Raw genomic sequence first — 27,219 nt, 5'->3', positions numbered from 1 at the left:
ATATCATTACCATAATAAATGAGCTCCATTCGAAATTGGGAGTCCATTTAGTAGAGGACACAATAATCTGGAAAAAGTCTACTAAACGCCCGTGACATACTGTCAAATTATATTGTTTATTTAGAGGCCTTTATTATGTGTTTTATATGGTTGCTGTCTGGCAACTGGCTCTATTCAAATGTGTTTAAGGTAAATCCCGAACTGGAAGCCACTACTTTTCGTTTCATTTCAAACACTGGCTTCTTTTTTTTTGGTGGCAGTACTAAGGAAAACAGCAGGCTGTTCTTTTCCACAACGCATGCACTCTAATACAAAACATGGCGGTGACATCTGGAAACACTTGTGACGCCCTTCAAGAGATTGTTTTTTGACAACATTAGCCATAAAATACAGAAAAGGAGTAAAAAGGATGTTTTGCAGCACTTTATTCAATATTTACAATGTGCTCAAGATATTTCAACTTTTTCACCTTATTTTGTACATCCGAATTCAACAGCAGGGGAAAGTTTTCTATCAAAACCGCTTGACCTCTCTTCGTATCATCGGCGTCAATGTCAGTTCGCTAAAATTTCTTGAATTTAATGTTGTGTTTTCAAGGGTTGAATAGTGCTTTAATTTTGGGGGAAGTGCTTGTAAATGCTTTTTTTGCCATGTGTGACAACAAGTCTGCTTACAAATGATGCTAACACAGCTCTGGTGGCTTAGCCATTGCATTCCTTCTTCCCCGTGATTAACGGCAGCTGGCATTAGTTTGCATGGCATTAACCTATGAAGCATCATCGCCCACACCGGACAGTCTTATCCTACATCTAAACTCGGCACTGTAAAATCTGGATTTTTATTGTAAGGATTGTGTATCAATTATATTTATTACAGGCCATGCAAAAAAATTAAGGTAGCGTTTCCCAGTGGGCAATTTTAATGGGTAGAACAGTCTGCAACTGGAAATGTAAGCAACATATTAACTTATATTATATGGGGAGAAATTTGTCTCCAAAAAAATGACACTAATATTGTTCAGACACAAATATATTCATGATTTACTCAAACTCTAAAAATTATGTCATAAATGCACACGCAGGATTAAAAATCTCACACGCAAATCACAGACATATTACTGGATCTGCAAAATATATTATTCCCGCTGGATTTCTCCTTTTAATGATCCTGGAGAAATTGGAAAATTGGCTTTCAAATTCCTTAAATAGTGCTTGAATTTGGCCATGAAAAAGGTGAAAGGAGCAAGATCATGCAAAATTTTGTATTTCAACTGCAAACACAACAGATGTGAGTGCTGACCAAAACACTGCCTGCGTTGAAGCACACATGACCTTGCGCTCATCTGAGTCCACGATTTGTTCGGGTAAGGAGGAGGTAGTTATGTCGGAGGGTCCGCAACTCAGTCAGCCGGCCCAGGAGACGACCCAATCTCTGTGGCCCGCTTCCCGCCGCTGCAGTTTTGGGCCCGCAGATTCGAGATAGTAGATCCAGGATCAGCTCTTGCATTTTTTCCACATAGTTGGTGGCCAACAATGATGCACTGTCTGAAGGATTGACGCAGAACAAGCACATCTGAACCACATGCATAGGGGACACTTCTAATTCTAATAATTATTTAAATTAAGTTAATTGACATTCCATACAGGTAGACATCAATAATAAAGTATTCCTTTATGACACTTTTTTAAGACAGTGGTCGGCAACCCTTTCTGTACCACGTACCAGTTTAATATCTGACTATATTCTTGCGGCCTGGCCCAAAAACATTAGTAAGCATATTAATTAGCCAAAACCCCCTAAGTAATCACTAATCCAATAGGATTATATATGTCAAAAGAAAATACATTAGTGGTTTTTTTTTGTCTTACTATTTTTTTGTCACTGTACCACGATGCACAACGCTATTTTGGCTGATCCATTACAACATTGGCACCGTGTCTAAAATTGTGTGATGATGAATGGATAGGGTGCGTGCGTGTCTGCCTGTGTCTCTGTATCTCTTTCTTATATATATATATATATATATATATATATATATATATCCATCCATTATCTGTACCGCTTATCCTCAGTAGGGTCGCGGGGGTGCTGGAGCCCATGCCATCTATCTTCGGGCAGTGGGCAGGGGACACCCTGAACTGGTTGCCAGCCAGTTGCAATGTACACAAAGACGGACAACCATTCGCTTGCTCAATTACACCTAGGGACAATTTGAACCAGCCAATTAACCTGACAAGCTTGTTTTTGTAATGTTGGAGGAAGGTTTAATGTCCGGAGGAAACCCACGCAGGTAAGGGGAGAACATGCAAACTCCACACGGAGTTTAACTAACAATACTGAATTTCGTAATTTTTTAGGGGCTGATGATATAGTACAGGGGTAGGGAACAAGTTTGACACAAAGAGCCGAAATTTTTAACTGAAAGTCAAAGAGCCACACCACGCACTGACCTGCCATGACCAGGGTTGGGTAGGGTAACTTTAACTGGATTACTTTCAATTACTTTTGGATTACTCCAATACCAAATATGCTAATAAAAGACAAAAGAAACTAAATATGAATAAAATGATGACTCACAACACGTGGTAAGCTTTCTCTCCTGGCTTTGATCTCTTTGATCTCCGGCAAAAGTAACATAAAATGCGACAGAAACAAAATGAAAATAAATCCAAACAGCTTGCCAACATCATTTTTGCCGTTCCATGTATTCCGTTACTCCCCAAGCCTGCACAAAATTTAGTAATTTTATTCATATTTAGTTTCTTTTGTCTTTTATTAGCATATTTGGTATTGGAGTAATCTAAAAGTAATTGAAAGTAATCCAGTTAAAGTAACCCTACCCAACCCTGGCCATGACAGACAAACACACACAATTAAAAACATGTTATTTTCCTATTTTCTCCTTTCAATACAACAAGTATTGTTCTTGTGTTGATTTCAAGGAAAGTGTCCACCCTCAATACACAAAAAAAAAATAATCATGAAACAAGGCAAAGAGCCACAGTATATAGAAAATATGATGAGGCAAAGAGTCACATTCTTATTGGCCAAGAGCCTCTAGAGCCACATGTTCGCCACCCCTGATATAGTAGATTTCTTTACCTGAGCAGAGCAGTGCAGTGGCAGCAAGCAACGTGTATTCAGCCTCGGTGACCTGCAGCTCCACCATACTGTGAAAGAAGTTGAGGATAGGGCTCAGCAGATCGTCACTGTGTCCTGTCAACACACACAAAGATGACCAGGAGTGTGCACCAATACACAGTAGGTGGTGCAAGAGACCTTGCCTCATTGACATAAAAATGTGCAATTCTTGGATTTTTTTTACTTGCTATTGTTATTACTAAACGAAAAGTGCATTTGAAATACTCAGAAAAATGTACAAGTCTACTTTCAATTAGTGAACGAAGAAGCATTTTGGGGAGAAGACCAGGAATGAAAACGGGTATGAGCGACAATCACATGCAGGACCGAAATGTCGAAAGTAAGCTATGATCGCCACCGGGGGATAAGTTTACTTTTTAAAACTGTCATTTTGGAATCTGTAGTAGGAAGTTGGAATTGAAGTATGTCAGCCTCTTCAGGAGGCACCCGTTGTCACGATTGCCCATTGCCCTCACCTGGGTCCGCTCCTTTGGCGCCAGCTGCTGCTCGTTGCCTGATTGGCTCCCCTCTTAATTAAACCCATTCACTCCTTGTCAGTCCATCAACGAACCTCTGCACTCACCAGACTTGCATTTTGACTTGCATTTCGGTATCCTGCTCATGTATCCAGTATCCAGTATTGATCCCGTATGTCCTGTCCTGTCCGGTATCTGCTCGTGTATCCAGTATCCGGTATTGATCCCGTCTGTCCTGTCAAGTCCGGTATCTTGCTCGTGTATCTAGTATCAGGTATCGATCCCGTCTGTCCTGTCCGGTTTCAATCTTGTCTGCCTCTGGCTTCCTGTTTTCCCGCGCCTGACTTATCTGTCTCACTTCCTCTACCCAGCAATCGCCGAATCACTGGTGTTTGTGTTCCCGCGCATGACTGCCCCATTCCCGTAAAATAAAGCTTATGATAAAACGTTACACGTCTGGGTCCACCGTCTGTTCGGGTTCTGACACCCGTAGCCATGTAATACAAGTAAATGTCTAGAATATACATTAAAAAATGTTCATGACTGTATGTGTGTTTTCTTTCATTTTTTTAAATCAATTTTTACTTTTAATTAGAGTTTTATTCCAATAGAAAGCGCTATATAATTCACACTGCAGCATTAAATAGTGCAAAATGTTTTTTTCCCATACAATTAAAAAAAACTGAAATCTTCCAGAGTTGCATAGATTGATGTTCAATATGTCAGCCCGCCATTTTGGCCACAACTTGGAAAACCTATAATTTTTGTAACACGGTCTCGCAATTTTTAATCTGTTGTAAATGAGATGAGAAAAATATTTTGTTTAGGACATCTTTAGAACATTCTACACTATTAACTGTTCTCAACAGTTGTGCATTAAATTGATATATGCCAATTGTGAGAGTCCCAACCAAATCATACATGTCTCCTTCCTTTATGAATGAACTAATGTTCACACTACAACTCACTTTGGAAATTGTCCTCTGAGCATCCGAATTTTAGACAGTTGTTAGTTGAGATGCTGAAAATCTGCAGTGCTGAAAAAGACAACCTCAGAATAATAATTATGAAGTCATGCTACCCAACATCACAATACAGTATTAACCCCACATGTTTTGCACATATCTTAAAATATGCATGAACAAAATAAGTGACACGATTGAAGAGAAAATAGCTGCACATGCATTGGATATCATGCAAAGTATGCAAATCAAGCAACCAATAGGTGTAAAGAAGGATAGGCATCCATTCAGCCAAATAGTGACGGATGGCTATAAAACAATAATAATAGTGAACAGAGTGTTTCTCACATGCTGTCATTGGCTAAGATACTGTCATTCAGATATATGCCATTACCGGTCTCCATTTCCGCTAACCTTAATTGAAATGTTATAATATGTTACACTGTAATGACGCATTACAATGACGTGCAGTCAAGGGAGGAAAGATATAATGAATTAAAATAAATTAAAACATGTATATATATAAATATATATATATATATATATATATATATATATATATATATATATATATATATATATATATATACAGTATATATACTGGTAATATTTATTCAATGTTAAATGTAATTTTCCCGATTTCCTTTTTCAAAATTGCTGATTTTTAACTTTACATTAAAAAAATCATTCATAGAACTAGTATGTAACGTATTACTGTGCTGAGTGTCTGCAGATGCAGAGTGAGGCACGCAATTCTCTTGTTTCACGGCAGAGGGCAAAAGTGAGAACAGGGATTCTGACTTGGCACTCACCTCAGCCCCAAGCAATAAAATTAGTGATGCTATTAGCAAGCCAACCAATCTTTTTTTCTTATTGCTAGGACTTTTCATCAATATGGAGAATTACCTTTCTAATGATTCTGGTACTTTTATCAAAGTGAGTAGTTCACAAACTTAATTCATAGGTTGAAGTAGGACAATAAACAGACATGAACATCACCACACATTGTCCATCCATCCATTATCTGCACCGCTTATCCTTAATAGAGTTGCGGGGGGTGCTGGAGCCCATCCTAGCTATCTTCAGGCAGAGGGCAGGGGACACCCTAAACTGGTTGCCAGCCAGTCGCAGGGCACACAGGGACAGACAACTCACTCGCTCATTCACACCTAGGGCCAATTAACCTGACATGCATGTTTTTGAAATGTGGGAGGAGACCGGAGTGCCCGGAGGACTCTTTCAAATCAACCCTACTATAATTTTGTGTTGCAGATGTTCAAAACGACTTGCTCAACTCAATCCTGTCATCTTGTGTTCTTACCTGCAGCAGGTTTAGCAGTCGGGTCATTGGCAAAGTTTTGAGCAGTCAGCAAGAACATGAGGTCTAGTGAAGACCCGGACAAGAGACAGTGCTGGTCGGACACATCTAACAAGTCGAAACCTGTCAACCAAAATAACTTTTCCAGCTAATTGATCACATACTCATTGGGACTCCAAAGCGCGTGTCTGACAACACCTTACCAGGCACCGTCTTTGCAAATTGCAACATTCTTTGCAAATGAAGAGACGAAACTTCCGAATGCAACTCCTGTTCTTCTGCACACGGCCACTCAAACATCTAGCAACAGATAGATTGTTATAAGCAACCGGATGAAACAAGGGAAATTAAACCTGGACGTCTTGTTGTCTCACCCTGCAGCGCTCGTTGAACTGAGCTCCACATACCCGCTGAGCCTCCATCATCTTGTCCACTGTCTGTTTCTGCTCTCGGCTTAAGGTGCATGCAAACACCTAAAGACAAAAGATCTTTACTGTACATTCGAGAACAGTGAGATGCCAAAGTGTTCTAATTCAGATCGCGTGAGTCCTGGCCTTTAAAGGGACATTGTGTCATATTTATTGCCTCCTAGTGGTACAAAAACTTTCATTCAGTATAAAAAAACATTAATTTGAATACAGTGTTACCTCGCTACTTCGCGGTTCCACGTTCGCGGGTTCAGAGCTTTGCAAGTCTAAAAAATAATAATAATAAAATAAAATAATAATTTTAAAAAATATATCTATTTATTTATTTTGTTTAAGCATTTTTGAAGGGGCGTCGCTGCTTCGTGGATTTTTACTTTTCTCGGGTGGTTTTGGTCCCCATTAACCACGATAACTGAGGGATTACTGTACTTGGCAAAAAACCATGAACTATCATCCATCCATCCATTATCTGCACCGCTTATCCTCAGTAGGGCCGCGGGGGTGCTAGAGCCCATCACAGCTACCTGGCAGTGTACAGGGTACACCCTGAACTGGTTGTGCACACAGAAACAGACAAGTCACTCGCTCATTCACACCTAGGCACAATTTGAACCGGCCAAATCACCTGACATGCATTCTTTTGGAATGTGGGAGGAAACTGCAGTGCCTGGAAGAAACACACGCAAGCACAGGTAGAACATGCAAACTCTGCACAGGAAGGCTCGTAGCTAGCTAGTTTTGATCCCATTACCTCAGAGCTGTGCCCTGGACGCACTAACCACTCACCCGCCGTGCCGCCCATATGAACTATCATACCAATGTTAATTTTTAGTTTGTATTTTAGAGTGGAATCGCTACCTAGAAGTGTCCGCCATGTTTGTCTGGCATCTTGCTGCTACGCTGTGCTCTGTGGTTTTCTTTCGCATTTGACAATAATGTCATCTGATGGTCAAATGTGACACACTGGGGCTTTAAGTGTTAAGTACTAAATCAAAGTCACATGTTAAAGCAAGGGCATAGTGTCCCACACCAATATCAAGCAATCTTTGTTTTGTCCCCACCTAATAAAAAAGATCGATCAATGTCTTGTTGAGCTAGCAGCGCAGAACGGTTTAAATGACGTTCCCTGGTGAAGCGAGGACGCATATGACCAACCTGTGCCTTTCCCGTATTTTCAAGTGAGACTTATGTTTGGTTGCTTGGTCGGCTTATATGCGCATATTTGTTTGCCTTTAGAGAAACGACAAACAGACAGGAAACCAATTGGGAAAACGTGAAAATTCGTGGAAATAATGAGCTGAACTGGATCATTTTATCTGTAAAAAAAGTTGCAAGGCACAATGCCTTGAGAAAAAGGAAAATGCCTGTCCTATAGCTACTGCTGACTTCAAGCCAAAAGGAACGAAGCCCGCTGAAGAATCAAGCGAACTGGAAACAGCAAAAACGTTTGGTGTAGATGAAAACAATGTCAGACAAACAAAAAAAGGAAACATTATTGCAACTAAAGCCTAACATACGAAAAACAGTACAGTACACAAAAATGGAGTCAGTTTCAGTGGTTTGAAGCCGCGAGACAAAGGAGTATAAGACCTACTAAAGATCCAAAATAGATCCAAAGTATCATATGTTACATGGTAACGTGATGTATTTTGTACGCTCAGATGCAGGGCTATCATATTTTTGGCTCCACGATTACATATTTTTGGTAACCACTAGCCAAATTGGGCTTTGTTAACATTCTAATGCTCCAGAAGTAACTCACAAAATTGGGATTCCTCCGTTGCATTACACTGCACCGTAGAGTCGCATTGTCATTATCGGTTCCATTAGTCTCCTGTTTACCTTTCTCATCCAATAAAAGCTTAAATGCCTTACAATTATTTTTGTACACAGTAATCCCTCCTTTTTCATTTGGAATTTGTTCCAAAATCAACCCGCGATAGTCAAAATTCACAAGGTACAAACCCTTATTGATTCATTTAAATATTTATTTAATTCTTAAGAACAAACCCGATTTAAAGGCTGAGGTGTTTGTTGAACAAATTAAAGTACTTTTCTTTATAAACTTTGTTTTACAACATACTCCTGCACTGTTGAATTATAATTTTAATAATAATCTTGCTGTTTTATTGCACAACTGTATGGATTTAGAACATGATCCACTCTACATGATATTTTGCTGTTATCATGCGGACTTTAAAAAAAACTGCATTTACTGTCTCGTTCTGTCCTACAGAAACCATATATTTTTTATTATCAAACACTTTAAAGAGCGCCAGGGAGCACCTAGGTAGTACAGAGTCCAAATGTGTTGGTGATAGAAAGCATCGTCCTATGTTTAGCCGATCATAGTGTAAAACTCAATGCACGATGAAAATCCGCTAAGTAGCGACACCACGATAAGTAAATCCGTGAAACAGTGAGGGATTACTGTATTTTATTACCACGAATGGTTTTAAACACCCACGTCTGAGAATTTCTTTTTCAAGCTGCCCTCCTAATTGGAGGCCTGTAGAGAGTTATCACGCTCTGCACTGAGTGTGAAGTGTTGACAAAGTATAGCAGACGCAAAAGTTAAACCTTGAAAACAATATTTAACAGGGATAAGAAGACAGGTGGAAATAAATGGCGATAGAGAGACAAACTAAAATACCCCGGAACCCGAGGAAATACATGGACGAGGAAAAGTTTGTTGTCTTACTGTGTCCAAAATTTTTGGCAGTGGAAAGAAGGGAGAGAAAAAAAATGTGGCTTCTGTTTAAAGACATTAAGCCCTAATCACATTGAGACTCTTGAGTTTTTTTTTAAATTCTGAAGAGCCAAAGGGTTACAACACGTTCTCTCCTGAAGCTGTGGCACATAGGACACGTGTATTGGGGGCGCCGTTCCCATATTTCACGTGAAACTGGTGCATTTTCGTGATTTGGTACCCACCGATGCCATACTTTACGTCAATGGTTCCCAAACTTGTGTGGTGCTTGCAAACTTAATCACGTTGATTGGCTTGTGCTATTATTAAAACTTGTCTCTGATTGGTCGGCGCTTTTAAAACTCGAACAATAACAATTGTGGTTGGCCAAAACTCCATCACTCACTACAAAACTGTTTCACAATCGCACTACGTTTAAAGTTCTGACTTTGGACTACTAACCCCCCACCGCCCCATTCTTACTGCCCCCCAGATTTTTTTACCACCCCGCTCCTAGCTAGCGTATGTAAGCAGGCCTATAACGTTAGCTGTGTGGTGGGGACAAACAAGCGCGGGACTGAATGGTACCTGTCTTTTAAGTCTTCGGTTTGAGTGTACCTGCTTGCTGTCAGCAATTTCCTCTTTATCTTGTCTCATTCTTTTTCCTCCTTTTCTCATCCGTTTGGACTGACATTGAACTTCCGTCAGGAGGCCTGCGGGTGAGAACAATGACTTTTGAGGAGTCTGCAGATCACTACCGCCATATTCCCGTTTGTTGTAGAAGCCATTTTTTTGCCGGTAGAACAAGAAATTCCCGAGGTTTCAACATCCAAAAGTACTGAATCAGAGGAGCTAGCAAATCAAAATAAACCAAAAGCCAAATAGCCCTACGAGCCCCTGCCTTATTATAAAGGTTTAATGTTATGTGACCTGCATAAGGGCCCGGTCACACAGCCTTTTGCGTCTGTATCGCGGGTAAAATTTTGCGATTTTTTTTTTTGCCCGTGGTCGCCCGCGGTAGAAAATGCGCAAAATTGTCCAACCCGCTGTTCATCCGTGGTATGCCCGCAAAACAGACGCCGGCGACTGTTCCGCTTCCTCATCGCGTCAGTTCCACGTCATATTCGCGTGTGGACCACGGGTATAAAAGCTGCCGAGCCGGGCTGTAGAAATCATAACCGCTCAAGACACAGTCCCGTGAAGATAAAGATTTCAAGCTATGGCACCGAAGAAGAAGCCAATATGTTATTTTTAACTATCATAATGAAGTGCTTCGAGAGACTGGTTAAAGAGCACATCACCTCCAGTCTCCCCTCTTCATTCGACCCCTTTCAGTTTGCCTACAGGACAAACCGCTCCACCAGGGATGCCATCTCCTCTGCGCTTCACCTGAGCCTGACACACCTAGAGGAGAAGAACACCCATGTGCGGATGCTGTTCCTGGACTTCAGTTCAGCATTCAACACCATCATCCCACAACATCTGGTAGACAAAATGGGGCTTCTGGGTTTCAACACCCCCCTGCGGAACTGGCTGCTGGACTTCCTCTGTGACAGACCCCAATCTGTGCGGATAGGTCAGAACAGTTCAGATGTCATCTACCTCAGCACGGGCTCCCCCCAAGGCTGCGTCCTAAGCCCCTTGCTGTTCACCTTGATGACACACGACTGCGTCCCTAGGTCCGCCACAAACCACATCGTGAAGTATGCTGACGACACAACGGTGGTGGGCCTCATCAGGGATGACAACGACCTGGCCTACAGAGAGGAAGTGGAGCAGTTGGTGGGCTGGTGCAAGGACAACAGCCTGGTCCTGAATGTTGACAAGACTAAAGAGATCATTGTCGACTTTAGGAAAAACCAGCCCAACCATGCCCCACTTTGCATCAACAACAAGGCTGTGGAGGTTGTCAGCAGTATCAAGTTCCTAGGGGTGCACATCACAAACAAACTCACCTGGTCCGTGAACACTGCATCTCTGGTTAAGAGGGCACAGCAGCGCCTGTACTTCCTGCGGAGGATGAGGAGAGCCCACCTGCCCCCACCATCCCTCATCACATTCTACAGGGGCACCATAGAGAGTATCCTGACCAGCTGTATCTCTGTGTGGTGTGGAGGCTGCAGCGCTACCGACTGGGGTAGTGTGAGGAGGGTAACGAGGACAGCGGAGAAAATAATCGGGACTACACTTCCCTCCATTCAGGACATTGGCCAGAAGCGCTGCTTATCCCATGCTAAGAACATTACCGGGGACCCCTCTCACCCCCATCATGGACTATTCACTCTGCTAGCCTCTGGGAAGAGGTACTGCAGTGTGCGGTGCAGGACCACCAGGCTCCGCAATAGTCTAGTCCCCCTGGCCATTAGACTGTTAAATGGTCAATCTAACATATAGTTAACTTAAATCTAAACGGCTGCTAATTTGACTTTTGCACTAGTGGCAGTTTTTTTTATAGCTTGCCACTCCTTGCACATTTGATCTCTGCACTATTGTTACTTACAGTGTTATTACTTACAGTGTTATTGTTACAATATAATGGTACTGTGTACCTGACTTGTTAACCTGACTGCCCATCTTGCACATCTGGTTAGCGTCTCTTCTTGCACTATCGGCACTATGGTAAATAACACAATACAGCTTTATTTATATCTGTACACTGAAGGACACTGAGGGAAACTGTGGGAGTCAGATCCATCGACATTTCGTTCTGTATACACGTGTACTAGAATGACAATAAAGTAGATCTGAATCTGAATCTGAATCTGAATCTGAATTTTTGTAATAGTTTTTCATTTTTATTCTATAATCTTGTTATGAAATGAAAAGAAATGTCAAGAAATAAAAATGGATTAAGACGAGGTCACTACGGTGACGGGGATCCATGTTCACCCCTCGACGTCTCGAGCACAACTGACGTGTGCTCGGCAAATCGCGCTGTATATACGCGGAGAAAGGCCTTTGACCGTCACACGCGTTACACACGCTAATGCACGTGATAACACCGCGATACAGGCGCAGAACAAACGTGCTATGAACGTGCTCCACCCGCAATTACCCGCTAAAATTTTGCGTCCTACCCGCGTGTAACCACGTCTTGGCCGTAGCACGTCCCAGCACGTTCTTTACCGTGTCTTTACCTCGTGTGTACCACGAGTGCCGCCCGCGGTTACCCGTGGTCTAAAGTTTTGAGCAGCGCAAAACGTTTTCGCGCGGCCAACCGCGTGTGAATTTCTTACCACGTGTAAAGCACTGCTGTATCTCGTCTGTATCGCAATATCAAAGCGTCCAACAGCGTCTGCTTCACAGGCAGAAATTTCCGGCCGTGATTCAGCCTCGATACGCCCGTGAAAGGCTGTGTGACCGGGCCCTAAGTTTGATGAGGATGCTACTTTCTTTGAAAATTCAAGCACAGTTTGAAATTGGGACAATTCACTCAAAAACACGAGTGGGAAAACGCGAATTTTAGTCTGCAGAGTGATGTAAACGCAGTTTGAATGTCAGTGCATTTGGGCAATAGCTCCAGTTGAAAGCAAAACGGAGCAAAATAGTGAGCACATCAGCATGCGTACACAAAAGTGAGAGACATGGAGAAAGCAAATCCTGGAAATCAAAATATGTCTGCCCTGCAATATGACTGGCTGGCTCTTCTCTGTACATTATTACCACACTATTTAGAATGCTGTAATATAAGAAAAATAATATGAAAGTTTGATTTTTGCTTGTACATCAGTTAAATACTAAACACAATTTATTTCATTTTCAAAAAAATGTGTTTTATTAAGTTTAATAAGAAAAAACAAAATGTGAATTCATTTGACGACAGAAGGTATTTTTTATAATTGTATTTTTAAAATGACATCTGAGCCCTTTTGTGTTACCTGTGGTGTTCCGCAGGGTTCAGTACTTGGCCCCCTTCTTTTCAGCATTTACATGCTTCGATTAGGTGATATTATTGAATTATTATATTACCAGAACAGCTTTCTTCCATCTTCGCAATGTTGCTAAAATTTGCCCTATATATTATAATTCATGCGTTTGTTATATCCCGTCTTGATTACTGTAATGCACTACTCTGCGGTCTCCCGAAGTCCAAAATCAAGAGCTTTCAGCTGGTACAAAATTTTGCAGCGAGGCTTTTAACTAAGACAAGAAAGTTTGATCACATTACGCCGATTTTAGCTAACCTGCATTGGCTCCCTGTTAGCTTAAGATGTGATTTTAAGGTTTTGTTTGTAGTATACAAAATCATGCATGGACTTGCTCCCTCATATCTTTCAGATTTAATTTCCCCCTACGTCCCAGTCCGGAGCCTTCGCTCTGAAAATGCTACTAGTGATCCCAAGAGTCAAAAGAAGAAATCCGCAGGTTCGAGAGCGTTCTCCATCCGGGGCCCGGTGCTGTGGAATGCTCTTCCCCCTGAGATTCGATCTGCAACTTCAGTGGAAATGTTTAAATCTAAGCTTGAAAAACACTTCTATAGCATATGAATAACCTATATTTTATGTTGATAGTATGTGTATTATTTGCCCTCATGTAGGTTTTAGATGAGGGGATGGTGTCATTATAGTTTGTGGTTTGCAATAATCTGTGGTCTGTGCAGCCCTTTGAGACTCTTTGTGATTAGGGGCTATACAAATAAACATGACTTGACTTGACTTTAATTTTTACAGTGTGGCTGAAAATTTGTTCAGAAAACAAAGACTTAATTTTAGACTCAGTACATCCCTGATTAACTAATGGCACCGATGGTCTAGCACAGGGGTCGGGCACGTTTTTGACTCAAAGAGCCAAGAAAGCATAATATTTTTGTTTATTTTTTAGGGAGAGCCACACCATATTTAAAAACAAAATTCATCAAAACCGCCAAACTCACTCTCCAGATAAAAAAGAATTATTCATCACATTTTATTTTACTGTGTCACATTTGATCATTTAATCAAATCTATGAAAAAAAAAAAAATAATGCCCGAGGCTGTGTACCATATAAAAAAATAGAATGTTCTCTCCTGCGGTTAGCTAAGATCATTGAGTCTCATTTGGTTTCAAAACAAGGTGCAAGCAGAGGTCTTTTGTAAAAATGTCACACAATACCACAAACAAGAAGGATACGGATGTATTTAGGGGAGTGGGCATTGTGTGCAGAGATCCAATCATCTTTACCGCTCACCCAATCATGTTGCTCTGGGTGCTTGACTTGCGTTCTTTGACATTTACAGTTTATTCTGTGGGTTTCATGATAAAATGTCTCAATGGTGAACATATATTGTTTACCCTATTTAGTTCAGACCAAACTAACAAGTCAGTGTGTTGCTTTAGCACTGCATATGCTAAAGTTGGAAGATTACAGATAAGATAATAATGACCCATATTTTATTCCAGAGGCCAAGGTACCCACGAAAACAGCCATAACTGTCTCATGAGCCAAATGTTCCTTACTCCTGGTCTACTGACATCATGGTTGATTAGGTGACGCAGTAAGCTCACAATTTTGGTCACAATGAAGCAGGATATTGTTTTTCGCCGCAACATTCTGGTGTCATAATTTTTTAGAAAAACATATCCCACGTTATGTTTTTATGATTTTTTTTATTATTTTATTACAACACTAATATTTAAACACTAAGAATTATGATGGTCAAGCTCAAAGATGGATACAATCATAATTATAGCTCACTTTCTTAAACAGTGTCTGTGAATGTTTTTCACCCTGCCATTTCCTAACAAACATTTTACCAGCAAAACTTATTTAAAAAATGTCTTGTTCATAAACACAAACATATTTACCGTATGAAGTTAAAACGTTGATTTTCTACTTATTATTATTATAACTCCCGACTGATTCGCCCCCCAAACCACGCCCACTGATCACCCCCAATCCAACCTGTTAGGTTAATAGACCTAACAGGCTGGAATTCATTTAAGCTAATCTAGCTGTAGCTCTTTAGCTGATCCATTTGAACAGAGTAACAAAACCTTAATAACTAAATCTGATGTATTTTTTAAAAATATATGTACTCGATAAACATTTTCTATAATTTGCCATAACAGGGTAGAATATTAAGAGTGACTCGTACAACGCATTTAAAATAAAATACAAAAGTAAGGGGAATAAAAGTTGAACCTTCCGTCTTTTTCCACTTTTGAACTCCCACCAAAATCAAATGATGTCACTTTCTGTAAATGGTGTTTATGGAAATATATTCTTTTTGGGGGGACAATTGTGCACATTTTAACAGGGTGGATAATTACTAGTGGGATATTGGAAATTTGATCTAAATAACAGGTAGAAAAATAAATTCATAATTTTAATGGCAGAATGAAATTACTTTTAGTGTAGTTTAACAAATCAATAAAGGAAATAAATGGTTATATAATTTTAAGGCCTACAACACATGAGGAAGTTGATTACATTGCACTGCGAACACAATATAATTGCGCACATGTGTCACCAAAAAGTAATCTAAAATACAAAATAATATTTGAAAGGCATCACATTTAGAGTTCAATGATTGCAAACACTTAAAGTGAATAACTAAAATACTTTTTTATTAAAATTTTGCAGATTTTAGAGAAAAATCAGGTTAAAAGTAAGATGCAGACATTGAATGTTGCTCCAAACAGAGAATCAGCAAGCTCCATTGGCAACGCATATTGGTTTTATTGCCCTTTTTGTTTTGTTTTGTTCTGGTTTTGCAATGTGTGGCATCAGTGGCGTGATCCTGTTACCGTCCCTACTCACACTCAGCCAGCATTCCCACAGCGCGACATTTTCTGAGGCGACAGTCTTGACACTTCCTCCGCATGTACATGTCCATCTCGCAGGAGCCGCCTCTCTTACAGTGATAAACAGCTTTTTTGGTCACACTGCGCCGAAAGAAGCCTGAAAAATTTAGGCGAAGGAAAGAAAATCTCCATCACTGAACCCTCCTCTGTTTTAAACGCACACAAAAACAACAAACATTTTTTTATTGCATTAAGGCTTCTTGACTTTGTCACGAATGTATTTTTTAACAAAATCAAGTAAAAGAGAAAAAATCACTACATTATAAAATGCTCTATTTGAATTGGAACATTTGTATTGTTATGGTAGATTTCGACCCAGCGGTAAAAAATAAGCTACAGACACAACCGAACTAATACATAGACTGGACGTATTGTTCATAAAATGCAAGAAAACTCTCTGCAAAATATACACTAAAAGTGATACTTTTTTGCCAAACATGCATTTTAACACGTACTTGCATTGACAAGCAAGTTCTTTGACACAAACTTTTACTCCAATTTGGTTATTTATTTGTTTCCGAACGAGTAATCAATCTTGGTCCTTCTTGGCTGTTGTTTGTTTGGTCCTCCAAGTTTATATTTTCTCTTTTGACCTGTTGTGCTTTTTATCTGTATTTGTATTAAAGTTTTATTGATGAGAAACATATTTTTAGCCTTTTTGATTAAGTTAATATTTATGAGTCGGGTGCCTATGGCCCACCAGCCATATACAGTATGGCTCTTTTAATAAGTAGATATGGCTCGGGGATGAAATTTGACCATTAATCTTTTCTCTGTGACATTTCAAGGTTAGATAATTAGATCCCCATTATATTACATGTGAAGGTGACCCCTAAAACCTTGGTTCCAGTATATTTAGGGCACATTTTTACCTACAATTTACACCGAAGTACGCCGCTTTGGTAGTTACTGAATGCTATGCTAATAATTCCTTTGAATGGAAACTCATATAAATACAGTGAAGAAAAGTATTTGAACATCCTGCTATTTTTCTATTTCTCTCACTTAGAACTCATCGAGGGGTCTGAAATTTTCTGAACCCAATCGAAAATCTTTGGTGGGACCTCAAACTCCGTGTTTCTCAGCGACAGCCCAGAAACATCACTGATCTAGGAAAGATCTGTGTGGAGGAGTGGGCCAAGATCCCTCCTGCAGTGTATGCAAACCTGGTGAAGACTACGGGAAACGTTTGACCTCTGTAATAGCAAACAAAGGGTTCTGTGCCAAATATTAACATTCATTTTCTCAGGTGTTCAAATACTTATTTGCAGCTATATCACACAAATAACTCGTTAAAAAAATAATGAATTGTGATTTCTGGATTTTTCTTTTTAGTTTATCTCTCTCACAGTGGACATGCACCTACGATAAAAACATTTCAGACCACTCAATAATTTTAAGTGGGGGGTATTCAAATACTTATTTTCTTCACTGTATATATGTTCAGTGTTGAGATACTTTATGATTAAAACCACAGAAAAAAAGCCCAAAACGCCATCAAAGCACTCAGAGCAATTTGATTGGGCGAGCAGTGGAGGTGGGCGGGGCAAGGCACTCCCTTTGTTCCCCTCGCTCAGTGCTGCCTGCGCTCAAGGTAAATACGACCATTTCCTTCTCGTTTGCAGTATTTTTTTTTTAATTTTTACAAAGGAACTTTGTTTGCGCCCTTTCCACATTGGTTAACTGCTGTTAAAAAGGTCGATAAAAATTGTTCAAACCTCATATTGTTGGAATATGATATAATAATAATAATAATAATAATAATTTCCTTTGTATTGTCATTCTTTGTAACAATGTACACAGAACGAAATGTCGATACACCTGACCCGTTGTAGCGAGTCGATGCAGCCGCAGCCAGAGGGCGCCGCCATTATACCAATTAGGTATAAACCAGCGACCTCCCAGTCTCAAAGCGGGCACCCTACCATCTAGGCTAATGAAATTGTGAATGTATTTAATTAAGTTAACCAGCCCGGTAGCCTAGATGGTAGGGCGCCCGCTCTGAGACTGGCAGGTCGCTGGTTCGAGCCTCGGCCGAGTCATACCTAACTCATTGCCTCCCTGCTTGGCGCTCAGCATTAAGGTTGGAATTGGGGGGTTTGGTCACCTAATGACTAAAATGGCTGCGCCCTGTTTGGCTGCGGCTGCATCGGCTCGCTACAGTTTAACTGTACGGGTCAGGTGTATCGACATTTCGTTCTGTGTGCATTGTTACAAAGAATGACAATAAAAGTAAAATTCTATTCTATTCTAATTGCTGTTAAAAGTGTCAATAAAAACTCATTGTTGGGATATGATATACCGTAAATTCCGGACTATAAGCCGCTACTTTTTTCCCTAACTTTCAACCCTGCGACTTATTCAGTGATGTGGCCAATTTATGTAATTTTGCTAACGGCCCCCAGCAGCGCTCGAGTGTTGCTACCATTAACTGCCCTGCCACAGTCACCGTTTGGGATGAAAGCTACATTATTATTATTAAAGCTTTGAAAATTCTCTCGGTGTACCGTCTTTCTTTGTAAATATGTGTAGCCCATGTATAATATGTATTTGCAACTGTATATTTTTGGAATGTATTTATTTGTATTTATTTTAGACACTTATTCTGATATGTTTTGCACGGGTGAACAAAAAATGAGGGGCGGAACAAACGCGGGGTGCCGAGTTTAAGTGGGGACCGCTAAAGGTGAGGGACAGACAAGGAAAGAAGAGGGGCTAAAAAGTTGGTTAAAGAAAAAGGAGTTGCGTGAGTAAATGTGTTCATCTGATATATTTTTCCCACCCTTACCTTTGGAAATATACACTTTTTTCCTTGGCTTACTTTCAACGGGACCCGGACTCTGCAGGTCTGCATCAAACCTTAAGTACCGGTATCATTTTCCGTTCATTTTGCCGGCTGTGATTATTGGACTGTGGACTTTAATGAAGGACATTTTGTTTAAATCGTGGGACTTTGGGTTAATTTTGAGTTGTGTTACATGTTTAAATGTGGGCGCATGCGGCTTATATACAGGTGCGGCTTGTGTATGTACAAAATCGGTTTTCCTCTTAAAATGTGGTGGCTGCGGCTTATAATCAGGTGCGCTCTATAGTACGGAATTTACAGTAGTGAAATTGTGTTAAAAATGTCGAAAAAAATTGTTAAAACGTCATATTGTCAGATATAACGAAATTGTGAATATGCTTAAGTGCTGTTAAAATTGTTGAGAAAAATTGTTCAAACCCCACATTGTTTATTTGCTGTTAATAGTGACAATAAAACTGTTCAAACCAAACCTTGTTTTGAAACTATTATTTAAGACAAAAATGAAAGTCAAAATGAGGTTAACACTCTTAAGTGTCATGGTCGCCGTGGCGACCGGTCTGCCCCGCCCCCTGGGCACCAGCTGAAGCAGATCAGCTAATTGCGTGGGTGCTATTTAAGGTTGGGTTGTGGGTATTGCGGTGGTTGGCTCATTATACCTTTTCTGTTCTGTTATGCCTTGTCCTGTTTAGTTTAAGTCGGAGGAAACCTGTACCTGACCATTCTGAGTGTAAGAACGTTTTTGTTCTGTTTTTCCCGGAGTTTTTGGACAACTTTTATTTTGGTAAATAAAAGCTTTGATCGTACGCAATTGAGTTCTCCCTTCCTGCCTCCTGCCTCCGTTCTGGTCCGGTCACCCCTTCCACCTTGTGACACTTAAGTAATTTAACTGGTGTATACATTGATATGGGACACAGGCTACGGCATTATTATTATTTCAAATATTTGATCAAATCATCAAATAACACACAACGAAATAAAGTGTGCTAAAGAATGACATTTTATATGGAGAGCGGGTTTGGCGGTTTTGTTGAATTTTGTCTTAAAATATATGGTGTGACTCTCTCAGAAAATGTGTTTAAATATTTTGCTTTTATGGCTCCTTGGGTCAAAAAGGTTCCCAAATCCTGCTACAGATGTTATTATAATTTATAATGTTAAAATGAAAAAACTATTTAGCAGGGGTGTTATAATATCCCTAAGTAATTGGTAACAAAAGAATGTTTTTTAATTTTCTTTTTATTCTTTTTAGGTTGATCTCAAAATTTTTTTAATTGAAATTGAGGGATATACTGGCAGAGAAAATGTCCAGAGACCCACAACAGAAATAGAAAGAAATCATATGTTTATGGATAAGGAAGCCTTAAAAAGTAGTTAACTAAGAAATTGGATGATGTCATATTGTTTATAGTGTATTTTCTTTTAAGACCCACCAGCATGGGGAGTGTTCCCTGAAAACTAAAACAAGAGGAGGGTTAAAATCAATGGTGACGTAACATGAGAGCCATCACCTTTGCAGCCTTCACAGGTGAGAGCATTGTAGTGATACCCCGAAGCTTTGTCTCCACACACCACACACAGCTCCTGGCTTCGGAGCCTCCCGACAGACCCCACACGGGGTCTCCGTACCACAGGAGTGCCCGCCAGTCCGTAGCCCTGAGGAAAACCGGCAAAGTGGGACTCGACAGGGACGGGATCGCAGGGACCTTCCAGGAAGTCAGTACCATAATGATAGAGAGTTTGGCAAGGCTGAGAGGAAGATGAAGACGTTGAGGACGATGGTGAGCTGTACAGAGGGAAGGAATGACTGGCTGTGTTGTACTGCTGTTGGCTATAAGGGAACAGCTGGGGGTCAGGGTCCGGCAGTGGGTAGCACATAGGGTCAGCCAGCATGTCTGATTGACAGAGAATATTCAAATTATAATGTATTATCGTGTACTCCATGTGCGTCACTTGTAATAATGTCACATGAATGACAAGCAGAAAGGTTGCAGGCATATGCGGCCTATCACGTGTCCGTAAAAGGACCCAGCATAACAAACTCACGAGTCGTAACAGTTTGCTACAGTACGTCTTCCCAATCCACCCAAGAAATAAGAGCCACCGGAGTGAATGACTACAAAAACAAATAATGCTTAACTCCCACCAGCAATGAGCGCCACCTATCCTCGCACTGGCTCATTGTAACACACACGTTTCAACAAAACAAGGCTCCTACAACCTCGTACAAGTAGAATGCCCAGCGTTTCCATATTCATATTGATGTTGTTGGTATTTACACTTTACTAGTCATGCACACATGAGTTAATCTTGTGTTTTATCTTTATTTTTATCGAATTGCCTTAACTCATTTTGAGTTAATCATGTATTTTTATCTTTTAGTATTCGTTATATTATTTTATGTATATGTGTACATGGTTTCCTAGTCTGTATTTTTTTTTGCTGGTAATTTTGTGGACAGCAAAGTGAGAATTTCATTGTGCAGGGAAATGTGGTTCTTTACTTTGCATATGACAATAAACACTTTGAATTTGATTTTATTGCGGGTGCCTTCATTCAAAACCTAGCTGGAGATACTCGTGGAGGCCCAGAATACAACTGTGTAAATTTTAAAGAATCGCTTCAGCAGTTTTGGAGCTATAAGTTACATACAAACACACATACAAACACACATACACACACACACACACGTAAATTGGGAAGTAGTTTAAATGGATAGCATTTATTTCGGTAGATGACATAGATTGAATTCAAAATGCGACGTTGTTTATCAAACTAATGGGGGAAAAAAAGTAATCAGCTAATAATACTCTTTATCATAACTTCAATACTGGTTGTCTGAGCATTACGGGGGGTTACAAACTTGGGTACAAAATTGGAGAGATGAATACTCATAACGGTTAGTGATGTGCAGTGAGTGGGGGAAGGTGAAGTTCACGATTGAAAGGGTTTTCTTTTTCACATTTTCGAATTTTCACGTTATATTATGTATATAATTAATGCAATTAATATGATATGTATTACTGTGCTTAGCATCTGCAGATGCAGAGTGAGGCACGGGATTCTCTTGCTTCAGAAAGCGATAGTGACACCAAGGATTCTGATTTAGCACAAGCCTCCGTCCCAACAAATGGAAATAATGAACGTATTAGTGATAGTTTTAGCAAGCTAACAGCAAATTTAGCTAACCCGTAATTTTTTTTCTTTTATCATTACATGGCCTTTTTTATAATGGAGGATTACCTATTTTTTAGATGCTTTTATTTAAAAGGGGCAGCATATATCCTTCATTTAAAAGTAGCTGTACGGAATTAAGAACTTTTTTTTACCTGCGGCTGCCACCTCTGGCTTTTGTCTTCCCTTTTGTCTTCCTTTTTCATCTTACTTATACCAGTCCATTTCTTACTTACACCATGTCCATGCTACAGTAACAAATAAAGATAATTAGGCTCTTTGAACCCATATAGGCATTGTTATCCATACATGATAGAGGAAATATTCTACTATCAATTAATGACACCTCAAACGGCACACCCCACTTTTAAGGAAAGACAATAAAACATTATGTTCCTATGTTACAGTTTATATATTGTTTTCTTGTTGTCTTAAATAATGAATACCCTTAGAGACTAATTGTGATTAAGGGCTATACAAATAAAAATGACTTGACTTGACTTGACTTGAATACGATGTGGATTAATTTATTTTTAATTTGACTGTGCCTCACCAGAGCTATACCTCTCTTCACACCATTAGTGCTGTTTACCATAACACTAAACTTAGAAAACAACAAACATTTGGTTCTAAGTAGGGTAGGTTTTAAATTAAGTAGGGAAATTGTGACGTGTCTGCATAAGAATTTGTTTCCATAAGTGAATAGGGTTGCTTCGGTAACGAAATGTGGACAACAGAACCGAAACAGGATGTAGCTAAGGACGTTCCTGTGACGTCGACCCGATTTTAGGGTCTGCGTTTGTCATTTAGTCTCTGTGCTCGACGTGCCCTTGAAGCATTCTTTAACTGCTGCGTCCATTGGGAACAGATCTGTGTCTGTTGGCAGCCTCCAAAACTGCAGCTGGGAATTCTCGACTGGGATTGGTCGATAGGTCGAGGGGAATAATTGGAAAGACAAGTCACGTATAAAACGTTGCATTTGTTATGAATTTGGGTGAATAATGGAGACTGAATGGATGGATGGATGGATGGATGGATGGATAGCTGGATGTAAGGATGGATGGAGGAAGTTAGGGAGGAGCGGGCGAAGGAGGGACGTTGGGAGAGATGGGTGGAAGGAAAACAAATGATGTGTTTATTTCAGTCAAGGGTATTTGACATGTTGAAAAATTAACAGCTACAGTAGTCTTCTTCTGTCACTTTTAGTTTCTTACCAGATGTTTTTTGTCTTTATCAGACTTGTTTATGTGAATTTCGGAATTTGGGGATGGGGCAGTCATATCATGTGACCATAATGTTTATAAACCATTAGTAAACTCTCTAAACACCCCTCGGAATCCCTTCCATCCCACACGTTTGGGAGCCAACAACAATATCTCGGAACTGCCTTCTGCCTCCCGGCTGGCCCCCTTAATCACTTATCTGTGGGTGGGTTGGGGTAAATACACACATGCACACAAACACACACACCTTCGACCTTAAGGGAAGGCAGGACGCCAACAAATCGTTGCCTCCTTCATTTTAGAGGTAGCCAATGACCACAATTCACAAAATGATGCAACCTCACCTGAGGGAGATACCAGATATTACACATTGATAGCCTGTTGCACTGATTTCCATGAAGTTCACTGAAATAATTTGATCATTAATAATAGCTCTGGTAGGTGCAACAAGTCCCTTAAAACAAGGCCTTTCTTTCCCAGGGACATCACCACTCTGAACAAGCATGCCAAACTGTGAAAGAAATATTACCTGCGACTGCTAAATTTTAATGCACTATTTTTTCATTGCACTATTATTACAACTTGTGCTCGTCTCTCGGCACTACGTTGTAGATATTTTTGCCCATTTATCGTAACAGTCTTTATTACGTATTACCTTGGAGTGTCTAATCTCGTTTCATACAATGTTTCAATATATTTTTATCAATAAATATCAAGACAATTTAAGTTCTTATAACAAACGGGAGATTATGAAAGAAAAATCGAACATTTATGATGCTGAAGATGAAGCCTCACCGAAGTGCTGTAGCGGCTCAGATAAACAGTAAGCGTCTGAAGAAGCGAGAAACCCCCCCGCTGAGAAGTTCATGTCCACGTCCATCCAGTCTCTCATCGGAACACAAATGAGTCTTAGTGTTCAGGTCAAAAGTTTGACAACTCAGGAGATTATTGACAAACACGTCAACTTTCATCAAGTATGTAAAGAAGTCGAGGCAAAAGATAAAAACATTCCACGAGCTCCCAGGAGCAGGTCTCTTAATGGTCCTTTAAGAGCAGAAGGAAAAGTCCAGCTGAGGCTTGCTTGTTTTCCGTGATGGATGATGTGCTGGAGGAGGTCCGAATGCAGCCTCCCCCCAGAGGTTAGGACCCAAATGGATAGAGGGGACACCCAGGAAGGACTTGGGATGTGACCGAGATACAAACAGCTGGAAGTGACCGACTGGGACCTCACAGATCAGAAAATATCCACATTGGAGGGAAACGTGGTGACCTTTCACCTTCTTGGCAACGTCATGGTCAACACTTGCTAGCTATGTGTGTGTTTGCATGCGTGTGTATGTGTTCTCCACAGGGTAAAGTGTCTATATTAGGGGTCAGGGACGTATGGCTCGCGAGCCAGATATGGCTCTTTTCCTGAGTACATCTGGATCAGAGATAAAATAAGGGGCTGAGTAATTTGACTTTCTGAACCCGAGTGTTCGCGAAGCCGAAGCAACAAATAACAACAAATAAATAGGGCAAAGTTTTAACTACCATTAACACTTACGTTGATACACCCACAAGCCCCGTTTTGACTGTATGTCTCTAAGATATCCTTTAAATGGCAGCACATTAAACAATCTCCTTTCCCTGTTGAGACACTTTATGATGAAAACCCACAATACAAACTGCAAACACCGGAAAACGCCAGCCAACCCAGAGCAATTTGATTGGGGAGGGGGCACGGGGGTTGTGGATCGCTGCACACATTGTGCTCTCCACTAAGTACTACCGTATCTTTTTCGTTTGCAGTACTTTGTGAAATTTTAAAAACAGAAAAAAATGATGGTCAAAATAAACCTCAAGAATAAGTGGTGTGTTTTGTTGATGTGGGACACAAGCTTTGACATTATTATTATTTTATAGATTTGATAAAATTATCAAAGGTCACACAGTAAAACAAAATGTGCTGATGAATTAGTTTTTATCAGGAGAGTGGGTTTGGCGGTTTTCTTGAATTTTGTATAAAAAGTTTTGGTGGCTGTCAAACTGATAAAAATGTGAAAATATTGCTTTCATGGCTCTTTAAGTCAAAAAGGTTCCTGACCCCTGGTCTATAGAAATCAATTTATTATTCAATAATTCTATATTTGAAAGCATGTTTTATGATTTAACACACTGGGTTTAGAAATATTAAGATTTACAATAGTAGTCTATGCTGCAAAAACAGGAGGCTATGTATTTGCATTCTGCTTTTGTTTGGTTTCAGAAAGGACGGCAGGGTGAAATGATAAAAATCTGAATTATTACACAACTCTGGCAAATGCTCCGGAATGATTTTTTTAATGTCAACAAAAATGAAAAATAAATTATTTTCTTTTTCTTAATAAAAGGTCAAGTCAAGTCATTTTTATTTGTATAGTCCTTAATCAGAAAGAGTCTCAAAGGGCTGATTCAGGTAGATTGAATAAAATATGTAGGCTTTTTTAAATGGAAAGAAGTTGTAGTCTAACGTATAAAACAATTTTATTGTTGGGTTTGCAATTGGGCTCATTTTGATCGAATACGGATGGGCAGGGGTCAAAGTCAAGTCAATTCATGTTTATTTGTATAGCCCTTAATCACAAAGAGTCTCAAAGGGCTGCACAGACCACAGATGATTACAAACCATAGACTGCTATGACACCATCTCCTGATCTAAAACCTACATGAGGGCAAGGAAAAACTCAAAAACCTCAACATGAGGAAAATGAAGAAACCTTGAGAAGGGACCACACATGAGGTAATTTCCCCTTCCAGGATGACCAGGCAGCAATGGATGTTGCAATAACAAATAATACACAGATACTGTCAACATAAAATATATCAACCCCCTTGGTGTTTATCTGTTCAACAGAAGTCCACAAAGAGCATAAAAACGAACAGAACACTAAAATATGTATTTTACATCTGATTCTTTGGAAGGTTTTAGTGGTTAAAAATGAAAATATATTCAGGATTCACTCAGATACCACACTCCCAGTGTAGAGCCCACTTTAGGCTTAATTACACGAGATCCATCAAAATATACAAACTTTTGTTGAAAAAAAAACAAAAAACAATATTGATTTCAATAATGAGCATATATAAATGAACCATCATATAACTGTGAATTATTTTTAAAACTCAAAGGGCGAGAAATTAGTTACTATTTTACATACCATCCTCACCAAAAAGGGAGCTGACATTATTACGGTTTACAGGTCCCAGAGACTTTCTAAGGCTCGGCAAAAAAGAAGAAAATTGGTGTGGTTGGGTCACTTTGAGTCTTTGTAGTTTGTACTCTTCATTGTGCTGTTTAGCACTTATTTTCAGTTGTACTACACCATACAGTGACATCTAGTGGCCAAATGTTTCACACAGTCCTTCAAAAGTAGAAGCGTTATGTTTCACATATTTAAATCTACTGTATGGAAACCAAAGAAACTTCAGTGATAAGGAATTTAGAAGTTATGAGAGCTCTAATATATGTATTTGAAATCAGTTATAAAGATACATGAGCAGTTGGCCTTTTGGGGCTTTTACACATAAGCAAGGCTAATTAATTATTTACTGTGCGAGTGCACGTGTGTGTGTGTGTGTGTCTGTTGTGACAAAACCTTGGGTGAGTGTTTACTTTGTCTTTTGTTTATCACTCATCTGTTTGTGCTGCAGTTAATATTAGACAGATGCAGGATTTGGAAAAAGGCCAGGAGACATCCTTCTCTTCTCCTGGCCTTGGCAATGGGTGGAGGGCAATGTTGGGCGGGGAAGACCCACCAAACCCTACTCGATATACCCACGAACAGTGCTGGGATAACAAATTCTGTAAGGTGTTATTAATCAAATTATGTAACTCGACTGTCCTTACAACAAAGTGCATTACTCCGTTTCCCTATCAAGAGAAGATCATAAATTACAATGTTCTCTGGTTGCTAACTGTATTAACCCTCAATCTGCCAGCCAACTTGAAAAATAAAACAGCTGTGGGTATGTTTGTATTTACTTACAAAGTACGATTGAATACGGATACAGTGACACCATCTTAGAGTTAGATTAAGAGTTTTTTCCTGCTACTGGTAACTATGGAAACCAGTACTGTCTTTTTCATGTTGGGGCGCAAACCCCTACCCAACACCAGGGGTCGGTGTAACGGAATTACTTTTGAAATGAAGTAACAAGTAACTGTAACTAATTAATATTTTCCAGTAACGCGCCCAACACT

At 39.9% G+C, this 27,219-nt stretch overlaps 1 protein-coding gene across 3 annotated transcripts; it reads right to left on the bottom strand.

Moving 5' to 3' along the window:
• Positions 1 to 410: 410 nt before the first annotated feature.
• On the bottom strand, positions 411 to 24,226 carry nr1h5 (nuclear receptor subfamily 1, group H, member 5). Of its 3 annotated transcripts, XM_088331533.1 has the most exons (10): positions 23,793 to 24,226; positions 20,112 to 20,495; positions 15,754 to 15,894; positions 9,633 to 9,727; positions 6,272 to 6,370; positions 6,101 to 6,197; positions 5,901 to 6,020; positions 4,586 to 4,654; positions 3,103 to 3,216; positions 411 to 1,544 (listed from the first exon to the last, which is right to left on the bottom strand). In XM_088331533.1, the coding sequence occupies exons 1-10, from the start codon at positions 23,887 to 23,889 to the stop codon at positions 1,339 to 1,341; spliced, it is 1,422 nt and encodes a 473-aa protein (XP_088187659.1). In that variant the 5' UTR covers positions 23,890 to 24,226; the 3' UTR covers positions 411 to 1,338. The 3 variants fall into 3 exon arrangements, with proteins under 3 accessions (XP_088187659.1, XP_088187660.1, XP_088187662.1); XM_088331534.1 differs by lacking the exon at positions 4,586 to 4,654; XM_088331536.1 differs by lacking the exon at positions 15,754 to 15,894.
• Positions 24,227 to 27,219: the final 2,993 nt, after the last annotated feature.

The sequence above is a fragment of the Urocampus carinirostris genome, chromosome 3 (genome assembly GCF_059441175.1).
Source record: "Urocampus carinirostris isolate Australia breed hairy pipefish chromosome 3, RoL_Ucar_1.0, whole genome shotgun sequence".
In the NCBI taxonomy this organism is placed as follows: Eukaryota; Metazoa; Chordata; class Actinopteri; order Syngnathiformes; family Syngnathidae; genus Urocampus; species Urocampus carinirostris.
This window is presented reverse-complemented; position numbering and strand designations above follow the sequence as displayed.